The 20030-nt window shown below is 44.1% G+C and overlaps 1 protein-coding gene across 1 annotated transcript in view; it reads right to left on the bottom strand.

Annotated features, from left to right (window-relative positions):
- The window catches only part of CLVS1 (clavesin 1), a 106232-nt gene that overhangs the window by 14591 nt on the left and 71611 nt on the right, over window positions 1–20030 (bottom strand). Inside the window, exons 4-5 of the mRNA XM_063326949.1 lie at window positions 2606–2716; window positions 1261–1496 (exon numbers count right to left, since the gene is read on the bottom strand). Coding sequence (XP_063183019.1) covers window positions 1261–1496; window positions 2606–2716 — 347 coding nt within the window. The remainder of the gene's footprint in view (window positions 1–1260; window positions 1497–2605; window positions 2717–20030) is intronic.

Below are 20030 nucleotides of genomic sequence, written 5' to 3'. Positions count from 1 at the left end.
AAAAATAGATGTTTTAAAACCAGCTCTCTGGGACAGGCTCTGCAAACTCGTTCTGGCTCCCAGTCTTGGCTGGGAGTCAGTAGTAAGAACTGCTGACTATGCAGATGGCCACCTCCCTTCATGCCGTGGCTGCTGCAACCCTGCAAAAGGTCGTAGCCCCGTGGTCTCGTGGCCCTGTGACTCGTGGGACTCACAGCACTCAACGTTGGTTGTACGTGTGAGTGTTCCCAGCACGAGGCTTCACTTTGCAGCTGCAGCAGCGCGGTGTCCTTCTGACCCGGGAGGGAGCCGTGACTCAAGAATGCATTTCTTTCTCCTCTGAAGATGAAAAGACTTTTAAAATTAATTGCATGACATTATGGCTTGTCTGTATTGTCAGTTTTGATTTTGCTGTGACAAAATGATGGCCGCTCCCTGTCACGCAGAGTGACGCCGTGCCTGTGAGCACCGCACTCATCAAGTGGCAGCAGCGAGTGAAAGCATCACTGTGATCTGCATGGAAAGCAGTTTCGCGGAGCATGGTGTGGAGGGCGAGACAAGTGCAGATGTCACACTCCTGCAGGGGACCCAACCTGGCCACCGCTGGCTGCAGCTGGTGGTGCCTCTGCTGTGCCATCCACAAACCTATGCCAGGTATCTAACCCTCTCCACCCGCCCCGGCAACCAGCACTAATTATGGAGGGTGATACCCTCAAGAAGTGTAATTTAAAGCATTTAGAGCTGAATGCGCAACTACTAGATCTAAAATCAGAGATCTTAAAAGAGCAGCAGGGCTGGATGGGGAAAGCGGGAGCAGAAGGAGCAGGAGGAGACTAACCCATTTTCCCTTTAGGGGGCAGTGGTGTTCATCGTACAAAAAATGCATTTCTGAGGAGGTAAAACCATTACCGTTGTCAACTGGGGTCAGCAGCACCACAGCAGCAGCAAGTAATGGGAACCAGCACTGACATGGTGCTGCTGGCCACGCTACGCCGTACAGAACAGCATCTGAGGCTGATATACTTTCTCTAATGCTCTGGGCAGGGGCTCATTAATTTCCCCTTGTTTTCCCTCACAGTAATCAGACGAATAATTACGGTTTCACAGAGAGGCTTCTTTTCTCCTGCCACACCGTGAACGTGGTCCAGGGTGAAGCGCTCCTTTCTGTCGATGTTTGCCAAGTTACGGCCTCTCCCCGAGCCAGATGAGCCCTTCCTGCTGGATTTAGGCCAAACCAGTTTGGAAAGCCAAATGAGAGATGATTTCAAAGGCAGTACTAACCTTTTCATGGGCTTGGGTGAGGCCTCCCGCTCCAGGTTGGAGGACGCGTGCTTCACGTGCATGGCGTTGTAGGAGGTGTGGGTGTACTCGTTTTCATCGCTGTAGTCGGGACCGAGTAACGTTCGAGCCCACGTCCCCATGTCGTACGGAGGCAGAGTCCCCCCGAATTCAGAAGGCAGGCATTCAGGGTGTATTAGCTGGTGAAGGCTGTTCAGGTTGTTACCATGAAGAAAGATCTTTAACAAATGAAAAGAAAGTTCGAAGTCGTCATCGATTCCTTACTTCATTAAGTACAGTAATAACAGCACTAATGAGGTGTGGCGCGTCATTAGTTGATGCTGCAGTTTTCAGGTGGGAATTTCTGAAGCGCTGAGGGCTGGATGGGGCGGGCAGGAGCCGGGGGGTGGAATTAGCTTTGGGATGTGCAGCTGTAGAATTAGGCTGTCACTATAAACACTTCTGAAAAAAGCAATTCGCTTACTTTCGGCACATGGCACTTTCACTTTTTAAAGTACTAGATCAGGGAAAGTGCAAGTCAGGAATAATAACCGATTATTGTCACTAGGAGAGGATATAGGCTTTTATGAGGAGTGGTGAGAATAAAAGGGAGATAGTGGAGCTTACTGAAAGATGCCAAGGTCCTCAATGTCTGAGAGGGCAACCAGCCCTGCGCCTGAGGACTGACATTTCCCAGGGGTGTAAGTCTGTGTCACCACTTTGCACCGCTTTGGTGACATTTGTCTCCCTAATCCCTCTCTGCTTTCAGGCTGGTACTACCCTTGTCCTGCCTGGTTAGTGACACCCCAGGGTGGACTATGGGGCCTTCTGAGAGATGATCCAGTGGTTGTTCGGTAGACAGCAGAGGACAAATGGCCAAGATAACTGCAGGACCACAGTTCACATGGGTTTCACTTCTGCAGTGTGAGCAAACAGCCTTCAGGCATGGGTATTTTTTTGTGGTGAGTTACCACCATGTGAAAACAGTGAACTTGCTCAGAGCACAAAATAGGAAATTTTGCTCTCACAAAACGGGTCGAGCTGAAGTTACCCGCCCTGCAGGTGACCTCAGACAGGCCTGATAGTCCCTCCACATTGCTAATTCTCTCTATCCCTCCGCATGTCCCATTAAAATGTATCTACACTTCGTTAGCGACAACGAAGCGGTCCCTGGCTGAGTTATTGATTCAATCCAAACCATTGCAAACTCTAAGTTTTAATACTAGCAGCAATTCTCTGAGGCCGTATGAAAAATGCAGAGAGAAAAAGAAGGAAGAAAAGAAAGCAGGCAGCTCCTCAGCTACTTCAGCTCTGCAGCTTCCTATCCCCCCCAGCCCCGTCTAATTACCCGTTTCCTTGTCTTGTCTTTGAGAAACGGTTTGATTAACGTGTACAGGGCATGGATGTACCAGGGCTGGTTGACAAAATGGACTCCTCCAAAACGGGCAGGAAAGCTGTCCTATAGAAAGAAAGAAAAAGAAGGCAGTTATTAGATGCAGTGCTTTAGCCAGGCAGTCAATAGGATGAAAGTCAGAGGATGAAGTCTGCCTCTTTCCATCTGCAAACGAGCACTGGGCTTGCTGGGAGGAGGCAGGAGGGAGATGAAAAAAGAAAGACGCCTGGAAACGTTTGCATCAGTTTCCTCGGTTAGCAGACACAGCCCCTTCTCCCCTCCACGCGCTAACGCATCAGTTGCCAATGATTTAGAGTAGGCTCTCCAGCCACCTCCCCTGAACGTTTTTTAACTCCATCAGGGCATCTGACTTGGCTGGGATGGGAAGTGAGAGGGGGCCGAGGAGCACCGCTCCCTCCCTCGAGGGGAATCTTTCTAATTTCTCATTGTGCGGCGCACGGCAAGCCCCCCGGTTCCCACGCACATCGCTGCACACAGCTCACCTTTTCACCCTTCGGCCTCCCCGCCTCCCCCCCTGCTAAAATCATCATTACAATGGCTGACCTTTCGGGGTGAGCGAGCAGCGGAGTGTGGGGAGGAGGATGGGTGGGAAACGCTGATAAGTGAAGGTGTAGGGAGAGCAGCACCATGACGGCACCATGGAAACTGCCGGAGCCCAGCGCTGGCTTGCCAGGCTGTGCACAAACAGCCTCGCCATTAGCATGCAGGTAGCGTCCCAGCGGGGAGGTGTTTGCAATAGCGTCCTACTCCGCTCAGCCCGCGCGGCACGCTTAATAAAAGAGGAGGTTTGCTGGCATGCCTTTAAAGGTTATTGTATGTTGTGGTGGGTATTTTGTACCTACACTGTCATCTAACAAATGTCAGTCAGTCAGGGAAGAGCCTAGGATTCTTTCGCAGTGCATAAATAGTGGGAGTACCGCTGCTCCTGCATGCAAATACGCTTCCAGCGAGAGGAGAGGTGCCTGTCTCTCCCCCGTGAAGGGAGATCCTGATGAAGCCGTCCTCGTCCTGGGTGTGCTCCTAACCCCTACAGCTCACCACATAAAGACAGAGCATAATCAGGTCTCTTCCTTCAGGGATTTGGCTTCCAGACTCAGGCAGGTTCATTCCCCCCACAATTAGCGCAAGGTATCCTGGGGCTTTCTCTCACCTTCCTCCAGAACACCAGAGATTGAGCACAGCTGGTGAGGGTATGGGGTGGATTTGTGAGATGATATGGAAAATCCCCTTATACACCTGCTCGGTATAGCTTCTGTGCCACTTCAAGGTCTAATTGTTTCCCAGATTGAGCACTATGTAGGCGTCCCACCACCTCTCACCACCCAGGTCAGATTGGCAGGACTCCCTATGTTCTTGAGCACTGGCCATGGATTTCCGTGGCAGTCATCTTAAACCATATTTGGGTAATGTTTGTGAGTGTCCGCAAGCATGAAGTGGTACTTTTTTCTTTTGCTATATAGTAGTATAAGCAGTTTACACCTCAGTTTACCTGAAACCTTTGCAGATCTCAATATTGGGTGCTCTGTGAAAGACTAGCAAGTGAGTGGTCAGGCCAGCACTCAGGAGGCCAAGCAGTGTAACATAGCAGGTGATCCCATTTCAAACCCCAGAAAACTATGAGCTGAGCTTTTTAAGGATGGCACACGCTCTGTTGCAGTGTTCATTCACTATGAAGACGATTGTATTTCCATTGCTGCTGGAATATTCATTAGAGCTTAGGGACACAGCTCTGACTGATATGAACTGCTGCAGTGCTGCAGGTTGCAGGGACTTCAACCAGGCTGTGCTGAGAAACAGCTGCAGAGACTCTGAGCCCACCTAGAAAAAACATTGACCAACAACAGAAACGTGAAGTGAAGCCCAAAGTGATTTTCTACCCTACCTAAAAATGGGGTTTAGAGCAGACCAGAGCCAAAAATGCCCATCTCATGCAAAATTCACATATTCAGTTGCTTTCTTCCCACATGGGAATGATAATTTGAAGATTTGAAACTTTTCACATAATATTCTAAAAAAATAGTATTAAGAAATATTGGAATGGTCCATATTTGCCTTTTTTTTTTTTTAAATTCTATATTTGTCAAGAAATCTGCCATCCCACAAGCTGTATCTCTAAGGCAGAAGTTCTGAACTCCTTTGCTCTTTGGGGTTAAGCTGCCACAGTTGTCCCAGGTGGTACCGTAGCAGCATAGGTCAGTCTAGAAGATACAGTCCGAGTTTGAAGCGAAAGACAGTAAAGACATGAGAGATGGGAGGCAGGGGAATAACTTTAAGATAGAGATTTGTACTGGCCTGAAAATGAAAAATTGTTTTGTCTTCTCACTAGAATGCACGGATGATATTAATCACAATCTTCAGTGAGAAATGTCAGTCAGACTTCATTTTCAAGGGGGAATGTGGTTTATTTTAGAACATGATGACCAGCCTTAATGATACCACATTACCCGGAAAGGTCTGAATGCTGAGAATTATAGGAACCAGCCAGAGGTTTAAACTTGCAGATTACCCCTGGAAAACATCAACTAAGGAGAAGGATGTACTTTCCTATATAGAAGATGAATTTTATGTCCACCCAACATAGATTGTTGAGTCCATAAACTAGATTCTGTCTGGTACATCAGTAGATTAAGTGTTACAGGAAAGCCCCTCATATAATAGTTTTATTTATAGGCAATTGCTTTCTTTCCATTCTGAAGGTACACCTGAAAATGCACAAAGACCCTTGAAAAGGCAGCATGACAGCCAGGAAAAAAACAGCAATCAAAGAACATTTTTTTTGTGTGTAACTTTCTCCTAATTTTTGTTCCTTACTCTATTAAGCACGATAAGCTCAATTTGACCTTCATCCCTCAGTCCACCTGCATTTGTAAGGCTGTCAATTAGAACAAGGACAAAGAGATAATTTTTTTTTTTTTTTGAAACCAAAGAAATTTGATATGGGAATCATCCAGACACTGTTTGGAACTGCAACATACCAATTTTGCAGAAGTCCCTAATTAGAGCAGAGCTGTCTTGGAAAGAAAAGCTCCCGTCTGGAGGTCTGCCTTGCGCAGTTCCAGGAAGATGTATGAGACCTTTCCCACACCCCACTTAGTGTCTCTGTTGCTTTCCCTGGGGCAAGGTGAAAGTAGCTGAAATTGATTTTCTGCTGGAGAGCTTTTGCTTTTAGGAATTCTCTTTTGATTTCTCATGTCTTGTGATTCCTTGGGAAGGTGTATTTTATAATGAGGTACATTTTTTGGAGCCTACTGTGAAAAGGACCTTGGGATCATGGAGCCTATTCTTAACCTGATTCCTTGTTAAAAATACCCAATCCTGAGTTTATGCCATTTTATTCCAATGGCATAAATAAAAGATAACACGCAGGAACTAGTGTTTGTGGGCACTATTATCATTTTATCTGAAAACCAGGCTGGATATATTAACATGTTGCTCAGAGATGAAATCACAGTGTGTGAGCAAATACATCCAACCCAGTGCTAATCTAGCTAACTTGCTATCCAGCAATAGCAGAGAAGAAACAGCGAAAAGATTCCAGTTACCAGTTTGGGCAGATAGCTCACTCCAGAGTCAGACCAAGTCTTCTTCATTGCGACCTGAAGTGAACTAAAACAAGGAATATATCTAGAATCATAGAATCATGTGTTGGGTTGGAAGGGACCTTTAAAGGTCATCTAGTCCAACCCCCCTGCAGTAAGCAGGAACATCTTCAACTAGATCAGGTTGCTCAGAGCCTCATCAAGCCTGGCCTAGAATGTCTCCAGGGATGGGGCCTCCATCACCTCTCTGGACAACCTGTTCCAGTGTCTCACCACCCGCATTGTAAAGAACTTCTTCCTAATGTCTAATCTAAACGTACCCTCCTCTAGTTTAAAACCATTGCTCCTTATCCTATCACTATGTGCCCTTGCAAATAGCCCCTCCCCAGCTTTCTTGTAGGCCCCCTTCAGATACTGGAAGGCTGCTATAAGATCTCCCGGGAACCTTCTCTTCTCCAGGCTGGACAACCCCAACTCTCTCAGCCTGTCTTCACAGGAGAGGTGCTCCAGCCCTCAGATCATCTTTGTGGCCTCCTCTGGACCTGCTCCAACAGGTCCATGTCCTTCTTGTGCTGAGGGCTCCAGAGCTGGACACATCTAACCATGCTCCAGTATCTCCTTTCCCAAACTGTAAAGGGACAAACCTAGAGGCAAAATTGTCCATACACAGCGTTTTAGTTGTTCCTCTTGATTGAATGAAACTAGTGCCAAAGATGGGACTTCTCTTTTGCCTGATTTGTCTTTTTTTAACTTTTTTTTTTTTCTTTACTGTTTTCAGTTATTCCCCTCTGCATCATCCCCAAAGAAAAGAAAGAAACAAACACTTGAGAGCCACAGTGGAGCTGCCGCAGACACCCCAAAATCCTTACAGGCCTCAATACATCTTTCATTTCAGATTGGAGAAGTGTCTCCGAGCTTGCAGATCAAAGGAAAACATTACAGAGATTGTTTCCCTTCTCCACTCAGACCTCCTGTGCAGGGAAACTTCTGAATTGAAATGAGTCTGGGACCGAAAACCCTCGGTACGTAATGTTCTGCTAAATAGCTTGCGAGCAATAAGTATGAGGTAAATGAGAGACAATTTTTCACTATTTCTGCCTGTTCTTGTCTTCATGACATCTATTTCTTTTGGCTTGAGTATGCATCAGAAACCTTTTACTGTTTCGTTGTTCTGAACTGCTTGAAGGCTAAAAATCAAGATGATCTTGCAGCATCTCCTAGCACCAAACTGTGTCAGAGAAGCAAAACAATCTTTGGAATACCAAAATCAGGAATAAATCCAACCTGATGCTCAGAGCTAATCTTTTCGAACGGCATGAACTGGCTTCATAGACCAACGAACTGAGCTCAAAAACTAAATTACAGCGTATTTCTATGTTGCAGGACATCTGAATTTTGTGGCACAAATGTTTTTCAAATGCTTTCATAAGTTCTACCCTTTGCAAACAGAAAAGCAAACCCACATCTTGCCATCCAAATGCACTTTAATCTCGACCATACTTGCCAGTTTACTGCAAATCAAAATATAATCCCCTTTGAAAGAAAGTAATTTTCCTTAGATTCAGGAAGATTTAAATCATGAATAATACTGTTTAAACCTAAAGGTCTTTTAAACTGAGGATAAAACCAGCATCTTCATGCCTGTGCACTTACATAATCAGTCCCCACGGTGGATTAAAGCTCCCACAGACCGTATTAATAGTTCAGGAAATTTTATTAATAGTTCAGTGATAGATTCTCCACAGAGAGTTTCCGTCAGTGTGTGATTCTAATGGATTGGCGTGGTAAGTGAAGGAGGCTTTCTGCTCTCCAGCTCTGGATCCAAATTCAGCCTCTGAAACAGTGGCAGTGGTTGCAAGATGTTGTCCCCTGATTTTACAACTTTGTCAGATATTGGCTAGGTTGTGTCTATCAAAAACCACGATCCTGAGAGCATTTGAATGAACGCCACGTAGCGCCCCTGGTGCTGACAGAGCAGGCTGCCTTACAGTACGTGCTAGGAGAGAAGGTGAAGTGTCCCCCCGTGTCGCTACAGCTTCAGCTTCTAATTTTAATGCAGCTCCTAAGAGGAGAATACCTAGTTTGGGAAATCCTGGGGGCAGGAGGCAGTGGGAGGCAGTGGCAGGGCTGGGGGCCGCAGGGACCCCGAGACCGGGCTGTTCCCGCACCTCTCCGAGCCATCCCTGGGGCTGCGGTAGCCAGCATGGCTCCCACTCGCCCACTGCGGTGCCTGCTCTGAGCCCAGGCACGTTTCACATCTCTCTCCGGACAAGTTGTTCATCTTTCAGTTATCTCCTTTTGCTCCCTTGTGTTTTTGAAGAAACAGGAATGCAAAATTAATGTTGCCGGTGGCAATAATTGCAAACTCGTTTGCTTCTACCTTGGCATGCCCTCAGAGTACACAGGGCTTGGATATAGCTGCAGAGTAGGGGAAAACCATTTAAAAAAAAAGACATTAGTGGTAGCAATATGGCAATGTTGACCTGCTGGATTATGACCGTAAAAAGAATTCTTGCAATCAGAAAGGACTCATTGATTGGGGGTAAGCTGTGACTGTAACTGCTCACACCAAAATGCTCTCTTTTCTCTGAAGCATACAGTAGCAATGGACTGGAGAAAAATCACAGGAAAATAGGAGTACTTGGTTTATTTTTACACTGCATACCCACATATGTAGATGAGTACACTCTGAAGTACTGCTGTCACGGAAATGGAACTGAAAAATGAACACTGGGATGCATTCTCCTGGATATTTTTCATTATGTTTATCTCTCCCGCTACCCTCAATAACTTTTAAAATTCAGTCATTTGCAGTGGGTTTCTCCCAGTCATTATTGCACATTAGTGAGGTCCTACAGAGCATCTGTTCATGGGTGTTGGCAGATGGCACCAATAAATCAGGTTATAGAACACAGATTTGCTCAGTAAACTTTGATTTGTCCTGATAGAATCATGCTGTCATATCATCTGGTCTAACAAAATAACTCCTAACCTTGGGGCAAAAGGGGGTTTTCTTTACTACCTTTTTCCAAGAAACCCCTTGCTGAACCAGCTCAGAATAATTTAGGAACAGAAAATTTCCCAGAAGCAGTGACTCCACTGGATTAACACCATAGCCGGGTGCTGCTTTTTTGCTTGGCATGTGCCCCTGTTGATTTCAAAGGGTTTCATACACTTAAGGCACAGACTGAGGCTCCCTCCAGAGAAAGAAAAGATGAATAAATTATATTGATAGAGAAGCAGCAGGTTCATTCAGGGGCTTCATTGAGGAGCTACACAGAGAAGAGAGGAATTCAAAACGTGATTAAAAAATAATACAAAGAGCACTGACACACTGATTTGGAAGTAGCCCACACCTGTGTGTGACTCAGGTGCCACAGTTTGTTCTAGATTAGGTCAAATTAGGCAAGGCCAGGTGAGGGAGCTTCTGGTGGAGCAGGAAGAGTAGAAGTCCCACGGTAAGCTAAAGAGGGGTAGGTTGGGTCACGAGAACAGGTGGCAGCATGGGAAGGGACATGAATTTGCCAGAGGCTATTTTTCAGAGTTAATTTAGGAACTTGCTATGATCTTTGTATCCAGCTCTGGCAAAATTGTCTCCAATGTCCTGATTTTTGGTGTAACTGTAGCTCAGAAACACTTTCATATCCAGCTTTCTTAAGTGAGGGTGACTGCAAGCTGAGTCGCTTCTATTCCTGTATCTCACAGAACATGAGCGTCTAAAATTAGTTGGGAGGGGGGAAGGGAAAAGCATCAGGAAGATCATCAAAGCTGAATGTAGTTAAGGGCTTGATTAGAAACTGCAAAATGCTCTGGGCACAATGCAAGCCTGGCCTGGGGGCTTGCTGGACCAACGCAGGTGCTGCTGGCTGAAGTGTGGGACCACGGTGATGCTTTGCTCTCTGAGGGGTGCCAAGCCCTTGGCTGGCTGTGACCTACAAGCTTTGGTTGCTCACTTGAAATCATCATCATTAGAAGAAAGTCTCCGTGCAAACATTATGTTTCTGATAAAAGTGATGTCCCTCCAATCCTTTCTCTGACACCGGGAGTTAAAGCAACGCTGTTCATCTCCGAGCTGTCGGTGGGTTGTGTGGGTGTGAATTGCTCTCAGTTTTGGGTGTCTGATAAAGAAATGGGTTTTTTTCCTGTAGCTGAATTTTAATGCAGGACCTTCTGAAGAAAAACGGCCACCAGCAGAATGAGCACATCCAGCAGTGAAAGTAAAAGTCAGCATTAAGACATTTTTTAAGGAAAGACCACCCTAATTTCCTTGGACCTGGAAAAGGATCCACACAGAGAGCACTGGGGATAAAACATTTGGCATGGAAAACTTGATCGGAAGAATGTTCTATTTTTAATACACACTTTTGAACTATAGCAACTTAAAGATTGTTTTGAAAGTCACTTTTTAAAGTTAAGCTCTAAAGAAAATTAATTAGCACTATTAACCACTGTAGCCAAAATCTACAGTTTTTCTTACCTGACCTGATTTAAACCTCTCTCTCCTTGGCTATTTCTATTTCCATAGACAGGCCTTGCACCTATCCTGAAGGGTAGGAGATCTGTGGGACACTGGTTGAAAGCACAGTGAGTGAAGGAGTTAGGGCAGAGAAGCTGACACTGAGGCACATCCACTAGGATTTAAAAGGCTGTTGAAAGGAAAGAATAAAGCGCATGCAAAAGCCAGTCCTGAAAAGGTCAAAGTACAGCACCTTATTTCTTGTCCAGCACTATTAGGATTTTAAACAACAAAAAAAACCACATACAAAGTCTGCCTCTTTAGATGTGCATTGTTATGCTGAGAGTCTACATCATGTACGTAAAACATTTATTCTATATTTTCTTCACATCGCCACTTGCAGTATCTAAGTGTCTACTCCCTGCCAAAATAGCCCCTGTTCTGAGCAAAGGGGCAATGAAGGCCAAACTGTCACGGCGAGGACAAATGCCCACAGCATTAGTTAAAGTCAGCCAAAGAAAAGCAATTAAAAAAGGTCTTGTGGCACTTGCCTTTCTTCTCAGGAGACCTATTGACTTTGCAGAAAAGCTTTCCGTCTTGCCTATGAAAGCACCAAGGTGTTACAGAGAAATCATACAGTCGTATTACACTTGTGCTGTGATTGAAAGCTGATGATGGAGAAAAGGAGATTTTTGTTATTTATAGTGCCAGGCAACCTATTTGGTGCTGAACAGAAGTCTGCTCTAGCTTGGCTTTAACAAAGCCTGGAATCATCTTAAAGCTTTTGCATGTGCATTCATACACAGGGCGGCATGTAAAGGAGATTATAAAGTATTATTGAGATTATAACCTAGAAAGAAAAACGGTTTTTTCAACCTAGGTCAGAAAAAAAATGATCAAGCAATTCTTTTTATTGGCATTTGTTGACTGAAAACAGACTATTTGACAGAGATTATTCCTTTTCCAGTAAATATCTCTGCATCTAGCAAGAAGTTAAGAAAATCCTTTGTGTTGACTTCTCCATACAAGTCCTTGAAGGTATCTTAGCCTTCTAGTGCCCATTATCTCAGGGTTATCTACTAAAGAGAAGCAAGATTCCAATCTTATTTCACTAAGAATTTCAGTTTTTACCCTAATTTATTTGAGATTAGAACCTCGTTTTAAAATAGAAGATTTCCCTTCACATACAAACCCTTTTTTAAACAATTTCTATGGTCTCTGTCATCCTCGATGAACGTACCCTGATGAGCGTCCCCCTAGTGAAGATGGTTTTTTCAATGCTTTCTTCTCTTTCCACAGGAGGGGGTGTGTGTGGATGTGTGTGGGTGGGCGTTTGGGGAGTGTGTGGTGTGAGGGTGGGTGAGAAAACCCCGTGACCTACTTTGCTTTAAAGGGAGCCAAAATGCTAAATGCCTGCGGAATGGTGGAACCCCAGCTCGGGGCGGGGGGTCAATACGAGGCAACCCACACTGCATTAGGTCAACACCTGACAGCAGCAGCACCTCTGCTTCATCTACAACCTCTTATTCTTCAAAGCAATAGAAGCTTAGGGAAAAAAAATAATCTTTTGTTATTTGCATGATTCAGTCTCTGTCTCCTTATTCCAATATCTTAGTTAGCTTGCTTATCTTCCTTATTCCTCCACGCTGATGGGAAACTTGTTTCATGTATTTGTGTCGCACCAAGTCCCACATAGTGGCAGGGCTGAGTTGACAGGAGCAAACCAACGTGTTGGCTCTGCAATAAAATATAATTTCTTTGTGTCTGCCCTTTCGTAATGTCTGTCTGCCTTTCTGTTTTTTTTTTTTTAATAACAGAGCAGTGCTTTCATAATTGAATCATTACCAAAATTGAATGTCATTGAAATAAGTTTTGAGAACAAAAAAAAAAGTGAGTAATACTAAAGATACATGTGAAAAGATGTAAAGATACTTTGTGGGAAACATTTTAAGGAAAGCTCTTTTTAAAGTGGCAGACAGCATTTTAAGTTTCATGACATTTTCTACGCCCTGCATTTAAGAAGCAAGTTACGAAGACCAGTTTGCAGGGAAGAGCCTTGTGCTGTGCGGTACGGAGAACACACTGACATTTTTCCCCCATGGTCATAAAAGTAGGCATTGCTAATAGCACCACCAATAGCTAAGACTGTCTGATGCTCCATTTGCATTTTGTTATAACTTTGTCAGGATTTTATGGTTTGGGCTCAAATGCTTCAATAGGGAGCTAGATAAATATTTTTATGGGGATAGTTCTGGGGGCTGGAGGGTGACGAAGTGATTTGAGGGATTCTCAGCTGGCTTGGTGGTGAAATACTGTTTTGCGCACTTCAAAAATTTTTCTATGACTACTGCAGGGTGGAGATTTGAAGCTCATAGCCTTTGGGGCATGGACCCAACCTTTCTTATAAGGTTTTCCTAGTGCACGTGGTTTTACTGGCACAGTGAGAATTTGCAGCTCCCTGTGTGCATATGCCAGAATGCATTCAAGGAAGTTTGGAGGTTGAGAGGTTTCATGAGCTGGACTAGTCATAGTGATACTCTCTCGCCTTAAAAGCTATGATCAGTCAAAATCCTTGGAGTTCATTAGCTACGTTCTCCCCACAGAGCGGCTGCAGCCCTGACCCCGGGTGGGAGGCAGAGCTCTCCCTGCGGTGGTTGCTCCTAGAGGTATTGTAAAACACAGGTGGAGTCAGGGCCCCCGAAGCTGTACTTTGATACTGGGATTTCCCCTTTTCTAGAGTGCCTGACTGCTTTGCCATTTTAGCGTTCTTTTTGTACTGTGTTCACCACCTAAATCAATGCTAGGTGACAGCCAGTGCTGCTCATCACATAATCACTCAGAATCCAGGGCTTTTATCAGTCTGACAGCGTTAAATGCTGCATAAACTTTGTACTCTTTGTTATAGAAAATACAAGTTTATAATCTCTGCAACAGCTCTCCCATTTCCACAACACAACTTCCCTTCAGTTCACGCTTCTTATTTCTCACTACCTTGCTTTACTGCAACCTTAACTATGACTTCAAAACAACTTTAAAGGATAGTAGTAGGAAAATGTTATCTGCTGCCTGTGCAGGTGCAAGGAAAGCAGGGCACTAATCAGTGCAGTTTCCAGGCCTTTTCATTATCATCAGCCAAGCACGGCTGTCAGACTGAGGGGATAATTCCAGGACGCTGTTTTGGTCCTTTGACCTCTTCATGTTATTGCCTGCTCCCACTACAGCCCTTGAACAAGAAGGGGCTGTGGATTACCCATTAAGTTTACTGCCTGAGTAGTGTTTGCACTGCCTACTCCAAAAAGGTTATTCTTAATTGTGTTTTCACAGTGTCCGTTTGCAAGCTAATGATTCCTCCATTCTCCTGTTCTGCTCTTAAAAATTCATTCTGATTATTTTTTCTAAGGCAAAGAGCAGGGGGAAAAAAAAAAAAAAAAGACCTCTTAATTTTGGTAAAACTACAGCTAGCAGGAAAGCGTGACCCCATTTCTCGCCCACCCCAGATTAAAAAGCCATACAAAATTTTCTCTTCCTCTTCCTTCTCATATTGGATTAAAGTCATACATTAAGCACTGTTACACAAAGTCTTAAATGAATTAGGCTTTTCCCACCCAGAGGCTTGAAGCATGCTGTATCATATCCCCGGAGGTCATTAAATTTGCTGGGTAGACACAGGGCAGCCACTCTGTACCTTCTGCTTTGAAGGCTTCCCTTCGAGAACTCTTTCCCCCCGAAGGCATGCAGCAGCCTATCCTTCTCGTTAAAACTCCAAGCATTTCATTACTGCTTCCCGCTTGAGCGTCAGCATTTGCAAATCAGTGGGTGTCATTTACCTTGAGTTTAGCAAGGCATTAGGCATGGTGGCCCATAATGTCCCTCTAGCAATCTGGGGGGATTTTATTTGGAGAGATGGAATACAGTGTGGGTGAAAAATTGATCAGATTGCTGGGATTCAAGTGTTGAGATCATAGGTACAAAACCTGCCTCATGGTCATTTGCTAATGCTTTTTCTCTGGGGTTGCTACTGGAGCCGGTACAGCTTAATGTCTTTATAAATGCCGTGGGTGATGGTAGGGAGTAACTAACCCTCAGAAGCTTTGCTGATGGTACCAGGCTGCGGAGTACAGCTGATGGGCTGGGGGTTAAGGCATAAAGTCCCTATTCAGGGGGATTCCTGACAGGCTGGGGAGATGAGTAGCTGGGAACCACATCAACAAATGCAAAGTGTTTTGTCTTAGAATAACCCCATGCGGCAGGATAGGTCAGGCACTACAGAGATGGCAGCCAGACTTTTCTCAGGAAGAAAAGACAAGGTAATCAACATGAGTTGCAGTTGCGGTGGAAAGCAAACCCATGTACCAGGAAAAAGTTTCATGGTGGGCACTGAAACACAGGAAGAGGTTTCCTGGAGAGGCTGCGGAAACTCCACCCGTGAGGATGTTCATGTCTCAGCAGAACAAGACCCCGAGTGACCTGATCTAAACTCAAAGCTGGATCTAACTGATCCTGTGGTATTTTATATATGCATCTAAAGTTGTCAGGCTGTTACTGCTCTGTAATTTACTTAGTCACGTTCCACACTTATGACTGACTGATCTCTGGTTACTTAGGGCTTCAGGTTGCAGTTTGCATTTAAAGCTTGAAGATTTTATCATCTTTAAAATATGCCACGTAATATATTATAGACTAATGGGCAAGAACATAAGGCTTATTTAAGATATGCTCTACCACAAAACCCATATTATGAGCACAAATGACAGCAATAAACAAAAGAAAATAATCCTTTCAGACCAGAGGAAAATCTATATCAGTAACTCCCTACATTGAACAGTTGTTCCAAGAATGAAGGATTTCCTTGTTATCAGGAATGCGCTGGGTGAACAGAAGTCATCAGAAAAGCTGCATTCCCTATTAACTGCTACAGTATTTCACACATGCCTCAATGCATATTAATCCCACTTATGTCCATCAACTTAATTAAAACCTCTCCATTATTGAAAGCTATAACTGGCACAGAAAAGTATCAAAGCTTAGGAAAAAAGGAGTATTCATTTATGCTGTTCACTAGACAGCTTTCCAGTAGTGCTAGGTTGTTTCTGGTAGGAAATAAACAATTTCAGCTGGAAATCCATCAATTTGGAAAACATTAGGAGATCGCAACCACAGCCAACATTTGTCTGCAAGCATTAGTGAGAAGTTAATAGTACTGCTGAACACATTGCAGATGCTTGACTGGGGATTCTTTTTTTTCCTCCTTTTCTTTTGGCAATGACACATTTTTGTCATATATATGCAGTAGTGTACCTGTACTGTACATCTTCCCACAAAAATTCAAGATAAGGGCCACTGACATCACACTTATAATGCTGAGGTTACCCTAATATCTTGCTTCCTCATTTTTATTAGGGAAAAGTCTGGCTGGAAAGGTCAGTTCGCTGCTTATTAGTAACATAATCTCCAAAATTTTAAGACCAAATCGTTAGCAAACTTCCTTCTTTTTTCCCCCTAATTCTCTGCTCCAGGCACTATATTGTTTCAAATTTGAGTTTGAAACAAATCTTGGGCCCACCGCATTGTTGTACAGTCTGGGAGGGATTACTCTATTAAATAGGCTCTGCTATTTGAACTGGTCGAGTTGTGAAGGGGCTCAGGTTATGAAAGCCTGCTCAGTGTGGAATCCCTCACTGAACGCAGCAAATTCTTCGCTCAAGGTGATCGTTGAACTAGTTTTACCAAGAATAAACAGCAAGGCAATATCCTAAACAGAAAAATAGAGAAGTTAAAAGCTTTGCTAGCACCAAAATTCTTTCCAACTACAGAAAATAATTGGAGTTATTTGCCTATTACTTCAGTCTGTATCCATAAGCCAGAAGTGCCACTGGAAAAGTAGCTTAATTTCTGACACAGAAATTCTGAAGCACCTTGATTGTTAAAAATATTTTCCCATTAACTTAAGCAGAGGAGGCTAATTATAAAAGATTATTACAGCAATTCGAGCACTGCTCTCAAGGTAAAGTGAAACGTGTTAGATGTATGTTTTTAAGCGGACATTACAAAGAAGGTGCTAAAAATAAAATTATATTTGTGATTGTTAGAAAGTTAGAAACAGTTTTTCAATCTTAAAATAATGTCCCAGTTAGATTCTGGGAAAAATCATTCAAGGCAGCATCTACTCAAGTACCCAGAATCGACTCACGGCAAAGCAATTAACATTTCTAAAGCAATGAAGGACTTGCCTGAAGTTTGAGGAGGTTAGGTGTTGCTTTGACACTGCGGACATGAAAAGAAACCCACAACGTTTCTGCAAATGAGATTGAGGCAGGAAAGCACAATGCAGTCAGTGTGGGAGTCCACAGAGACCAAGACTCTGAGAAACTCAGGGTGGACAAACAACTCATGCAAGATGATATCTGCCATTTGTAAAAGGATGGCAACACTACACAGGCATTTGCAAGCATCAGCAGACACCTGTAGAGGAAGCAAGCAGATATCTTCATGGGAGTCATGGAAAACGGCATAGTAGAGGGTAAATGGACTGTCCACCTGAAGGTCCACAGGACATGGACTGATTTTCCGTGATGTTTACATGCACCAGGGACACCAATATCAGCAAAGACAAGTCACTGATGGTAGAAGTCAATGAAACCCTGGTCTTACAGAGGTAAACTTTAATCCATTATAGAACCACGTCAGAAAGTGTTTGGATGAAGAAAAATATTGTAAAGTTAAAATTTATAATAGTACCAGATGGAAAAAAGATGCTTATTGTTGATTTAAAAAGATGCTAACCTCTGGATCTCAGGGAGTGAATTCATTCAGTGGACGGACAAATGTTGACAAGAACTGGAAAGGAGACTAAGGATGCTTTCAAGAAATACAGGAACTCTCAAGAGAGTATGGAATAGACATGAAAGAGTCAAAATGATCCATGGCTCATCCACCCAGGAAAGTTTCTCTTGCCATAATTCAGGCAACAATAAGAGAAGCCTATTGCTCTAGGGAGAAAAATATAACTAAGAAGAGCGAGTGAAGGTAGTGCTCTTCCAGCTCATGTAAAAAGCAAGCAAACCTTTCATTTGCATACAAATGACCCAAAACCGGCATCTATTGCAATGTCTTTAATGAGAAACTGAAAGGGCAGTAACACTCTGGGAGGTGACCTTATGAAACTGGGTCATCCATTTGTGCACGATCATTATCTCTTTAGGAATCACTTTCTTTGAATGCCATTGGGTTGCACTTGGCACCAGAAGTTTTTTGCTTGGAAATACAACACATTTAACAGTGTAAACAGTACTACATTATGCATAAATTATGTTAGATATGGGGGAAAAGTGTAAAAAATCCTGTCTTGAAGCTTCAAGCGACTCAGAAAACACAACAAATTCTGACATAAAATAAACACATAAAGATGTAAAGTGTACAGATATATTCTAGAGAACCTCATGGGAATGTCTCCCCCCACAGACCCCTCAGATGGGGGAGCCATAAGGAAATTTGCACCTAATCAGGCTGCCTGCATCAGCAGCTTGAGAGGGCTATTGAGAAGATACACGTAGGAGGGGTAGGTCACAACCAGGTCTGTGTTTAACACTGTGCAATTACTGTGGCACCAGTGATGCGTTGGAGGTCACACGAACTCTGAAGACAAGATGCCTGTGCTTGTCAGCCAGCAGAGTCACTTTGGCCTGACAGGTGTCTTGAGACAGATAGGGCGAAGCAGCAAGTCCAGTATGGTTTGTGAAATGATGCTAGCAGTGATAAAGGTGGGAAGCAGTCATGCCAATGTGCAGTGGAGTCATCCCAGATGCAAGCGACACTACTGCACCAGGTGGACACGAGCAGAGGAGAAGCAGGTGGAGTAGGTTTTCTCAGCTGAGGCAGCTGAGCCCCAGGACACGCGACAGCAGGAACTGAAGGACCTGGCCATGGCAGAAATGGCAGCATGGATGTTACAGCCAAGATCGAAGGGTCCACGTGACAGTACGGCGCACCTCAGGAGTTAATTGAGCACTGGTAACTGATGGGCTTTGAGATTTTGAATTGCATTAAAAATCAGTAATGGTGTGCCTAGGAAGGGAAGTTGTGGGAAAATAAAGAACTTGCAGAAGGACCTTAAAATAGCCACTTGGTGATAAATGAGTACTGATCCCTTCCCCTCTTCCACCCATCTAGCCATGGTCAGTGTGTTACCTGGCCCCTGTTGCTGTGCTCACGACTTGGAGCAGAAATGTGAAACAGCACTTTCTTTGTATCTCCTTTAAAAGTGGCAGCAACAGCCTCTTCTCCCTTGCAGGCAATACAATGACATCTCCCATGCTGCTTACAGAGACCAGATTGGTAGGAAGCAGCAGTAAGGAAGAGAAGACAAGAAGGAGGAAGAAGAAAGTAGGAAATTTGTTCTCCCCAATGGCATTCTCACAACTGGATAATTTCTCTGGCTTCAGATCCCCTGGTCATAATAGTAAACCGTCTGCTCATGGGAAGAGCACACTTAAAGGAAGGGTAGCTGGCTTAGTCATCCAGTCACATCATAGCTCGGCAGGGTTTCTCTTATTTTAGTAAACAGGGTTTTTCATTTTTAATCCTATTTCTCCATTCTTTAGAGAACATTTTGATGTTGTTTGTATAGTTTAACCTGTCCATTCTTCTAAAAAAAAAGATATGCGAGACAAATAATCAAGCATCCTACAAAAGTATAAAGTTAGCAGTTCCAGCAATTGCAGTAACAATAAAGCACAACTGCAGTTAAAATATTCTGGAATCAGATACTCCACAAGAGAGTTTAAAGCACTTGCTATAAGAGTATCAGCCATGTTTAATACCAGTGGCAGCCAGGGATACGCACAACCCTGGAGTTTGCAGCAGGGGTGCAGGACTCAGCTCCCCGTGGCAGGTCTGACCCCTCTCCAGGACACATCCCGTTATGGACCCCTGTAGGCTAAGTTCATAGGACCACCTCCACCCTGTGTGGCTGGACCTGTCCTGTGCTCATGGATTCATACACGTGTGCGTTGCACAGTCCTACAGTGTCTTTCTGACTTTCCCTCTGGCCTCTTCTGGCCTCTTCTCTCTGAGCCACCAGTGTGATGTGGACATGCTGGAGGCAGAGGTGCAGGTTAGTGGGACACTACTGTTTCATTGCTTTGCCTTCTGCTGCCTTTTCCTACTCCAAGGAGCTCCCTGTCTAAGGGGAGCCAAAGAATATTTGGTTCTGTTATGCTGCAAGGCTTGTTGTAATTTTCAGATTCAGATGGCTATTGTTCTTGAAGTGCCTCTTTTGTGCCTTTTTTTTCCCCCATTGTTGTGTTTCCTTCATCTTTCGCATCTAAGTTTGTTGAAGAAAACCCTGGACAATAGATTTCAGTGT

This window comes from Chroicocephalus ridibundus, chromosome 2, assembly GCF_963924245.1.
Source record: "Chroicocephalus ridibundus chromosome 2, bChrRid1.1, whole genome shotgun sequence".
NCBI lineage: Eukaryota > Metazoa > Chordata > Aves > Charadriiformes > Laridae > Chroicocephalus > Chroicocephalus ridibundus.
The sequence above is the reverse complement of the archived record's forward strand: the minus strand, read 5'-3'. Positions and strand labels throughout refer to the sequence as shown.